Source organism: Trachurus japonicus, chromosome 9, assembly GCF_045865225.1.
Source record: "Trachurus japonicus isolate A0001 chromosome 9, Traja_1.0".
Classification (NCBI taxonomy): Eukaryota; Metazoa; Chordata; class Actinopteri; order Carangiformes; family Carangidae; genus Trachurus; species Trachurus japonicus.
The window spans coordinates 153,187-155,686 of NC_140915.1; the positions used below are offsets into that span (position 1 = coordinate 153,187).

The 2,500-nt window shown below is 47.9% G+C and overlaps 1 protein-coding gene across 1 annotated transcript in view; it reads right to left on the reverse strand.

Moving 5' to 3' along the window:
• med27 (mediator complex subunit 27) overlaps positions 1-2,500 on the reverse strand; it is a 51,323-nt gene that overhangs the window by 4,538 nt on the left and 44,285 nt on the right. Inside the window, exons 3-5 of the mRNA XM_085785658.1 lie at positions 2,299-2,443; positions 460-590; positions 1-89 (exon numbers count right to left, since the gene is read on the reverse strand). The exon at positions 1-89 is cut by the window's left edge and continues 5 nt beyond it. Of these exons, the coding sequence (XP_085641784.1) occupies positions 1-89; positions 460-590; positions 2,299-2,443 (365 nt within the window). The remainder of the gene's footprint in view (positions 90-459; positions 591-2,298; positions 2,444-2,500) is intronic.

Genomic DNA, 2,500 nt, shown 5'->3' on the forward strand with positions numbered 1-2,500 from the left:
GCACGGCCGACGTGCCGTTGGGCCGGAACAGCTCGATGCTCATGTCAGGAAACATCCGGCCGATCCGAGAGATGACGTCATCCACATACCTGAGGTCAGAGGTCAGAGGTCAAAGGTCAGGGGTCAGAGGTCAGACTGGGTCTTCTAATCATCTGATCAAACTCCAATAATCAATAAGGTTTACTTTAAGGGTGAAGGGTCTGAATACTTTCTGAACACACTGTGTATCGGAGGGTCTGAATACTTTCTGAACACACTGTATGGGAGGTGAAGGGGTCTGAATACTTTCTGAACACACTGTATGAGAGGTGAAGGGTCTGAATACTTTCTGAACACACTGTATGAGAGGTGAAGGGGTCTGAATACTTTCTGAACACAGTGTGTAGCGGAGGTGAAGGGTCTGAATACTTTCTGAACACACTGTTCTGGTTCTGGTTCTGGTTCTGGTTATGGACTCACTGAGGAGGCAGCACCAGAGTACTGGGCTGAACTTTGGGCCGTCTCTTGGCTGAAGCTCCCATCTGATTGGCCGATCGCTTCAGTGACTGTTGGTTCAACAAGCTGGAGGCCAAACCGGCGTGGTACTGCAACTACACACACACACAGACAAACATCATCATCATCATCATCATCGTCCTGATGTAGTCAAGTCTCCTTATTGTTGCAGTTTCACCTGCAGAATCTGGTCTCAATAAAGTCGATACATTAATATATTAGTAACATCTCTCCTTTAAAAACTATGACAATGAATTGTGTTTGCATTGTAATTACTGATGTTCAGTGAAACAGGCTTTGTGGAATCAACCATGACAACACTGTCCTCACACCAGGTAGTCTTACATATTCCATATTCAAACCCCAACTTTAAACTTTAGAAGAACAAACAGAACATTTTGAGGCTCACAGCAAAAATGGAGCTGCAAGTAGATGAAACATTCACGGCCTCAGATCTCAGGTCAGATGGCTGGTTCAGACTGTCTTTACCTTGTTGGACCACTTGTAGGCCTTGTTGGACCACTTGTAGGCCTGAGTTTACCTTGTTGGACCACTTATAGGACCGAGTTTGCCTTGTTGGACCACTTGTAGGACCGAGTTTGCCTTGTTGGACCACTTGTAGGACTGTGTTTACCTTGTTGGACCACTTGTAGGACTGTGTTTACCTTGTTAGACCACTTGTAGGACCGAGTTTACCTTGTTGGACCACTTGTAGGACCGAGTTTACCTTGTTGGACCACTTGTAGGCCTTGTTGGACCACTTGTAGGACTGCGTTTGCCTTGTTGGACCACTTGTAGGACTGAGTTTACCTTGTTAGACCACTTGTAGGACCGAGTTTACCTTGTTGGACCACTTGTAGGACCGTGTGTACCTTGTTGGACCACTTGTAGGACCGAGTTTGCTTTGTTGGACCACTTGTAGGACCGAGTTTGCCTTGTTGGACCACTTGTAGGCCTTGTTGGACCACTTGTAGGACCGAGTTTGCCTTGTTGGACCACTTGTAGGACCGAGTTTACCTTGTTGGACCACTTGTAGGACCGAGTTTACCTTGTTGGACCACTTGTAGGACCGTGTGTACCTTGTTGGACCACTTGTAGGACCGAGTTTGCCTTGTTGGACCACTTGTAGGACCGAGTTTGCCTTGTTGGACCACTTGTAGGACTGTGTTTACCTTGTTGGACCACTTGTAGGACCGAGTTTGCCTTGTTGGACCACTTGTAGGACTGTGTTTACCTTGTTGGACCACTTGTAGGACCGAGTTTGCCTTGTTGGACCACTTGTAGGACCGAGTTGACCTTGTTGGACCACTTGTAGGACCGAGTTTACCTTGTTGGACCACTTGTAGGACCGTGTGTACCTTGTTGGACCACTTGTAGGACCGAGTTTGCCTTGTTGGACCACTTGTAGGACCGAGTTTGCCTTGTTGGACCACTTGTAGGCCTTGTTGGACCACTTGTAGGACCGAGTTTGCCTTGTTGGACCACTTGTAGGCCTTGTTGGACCACTTGTAGGACCGAGTTTGCCTTGTTGGACCACTTGTAGGACCGAGTTTGCCTTGTTGGACCACTTGTAGGACCGAGTTTACCTTGTTGGACCACTTGTAGGACCGTGTTTACCTTGTTGGACCACTTGTAGGACCGAGTTTACCTTGTTGGACCACTTGTAGGACTGAGTTTACCTTGTTAGACCACTTGTAGGACTGTGCTTACCTTGTTAGACCACTTGTAGGACTGTGCTTACCTTGTTAGACCACTTGTAGGACTGAGTTTACCTTGTTAGACCACTTGTAGGCCTGTGTTTACCTTGTTGGACCACTTGTAGGCCTGGAGCAGCTGAGAGTATAGAGGAGTTTTGTCCTGGACCGGGTCCAGACTGAGGAGGCCGCTGTTGTGGAGAGGATGAGACTCAGAGGGACGACCCACCAGACCGCTGAGACGCTCCAACTCACTGGGACACAAACACAAACAGATCACAGTCAGTGTTAACAACAGTATCCACCACTTA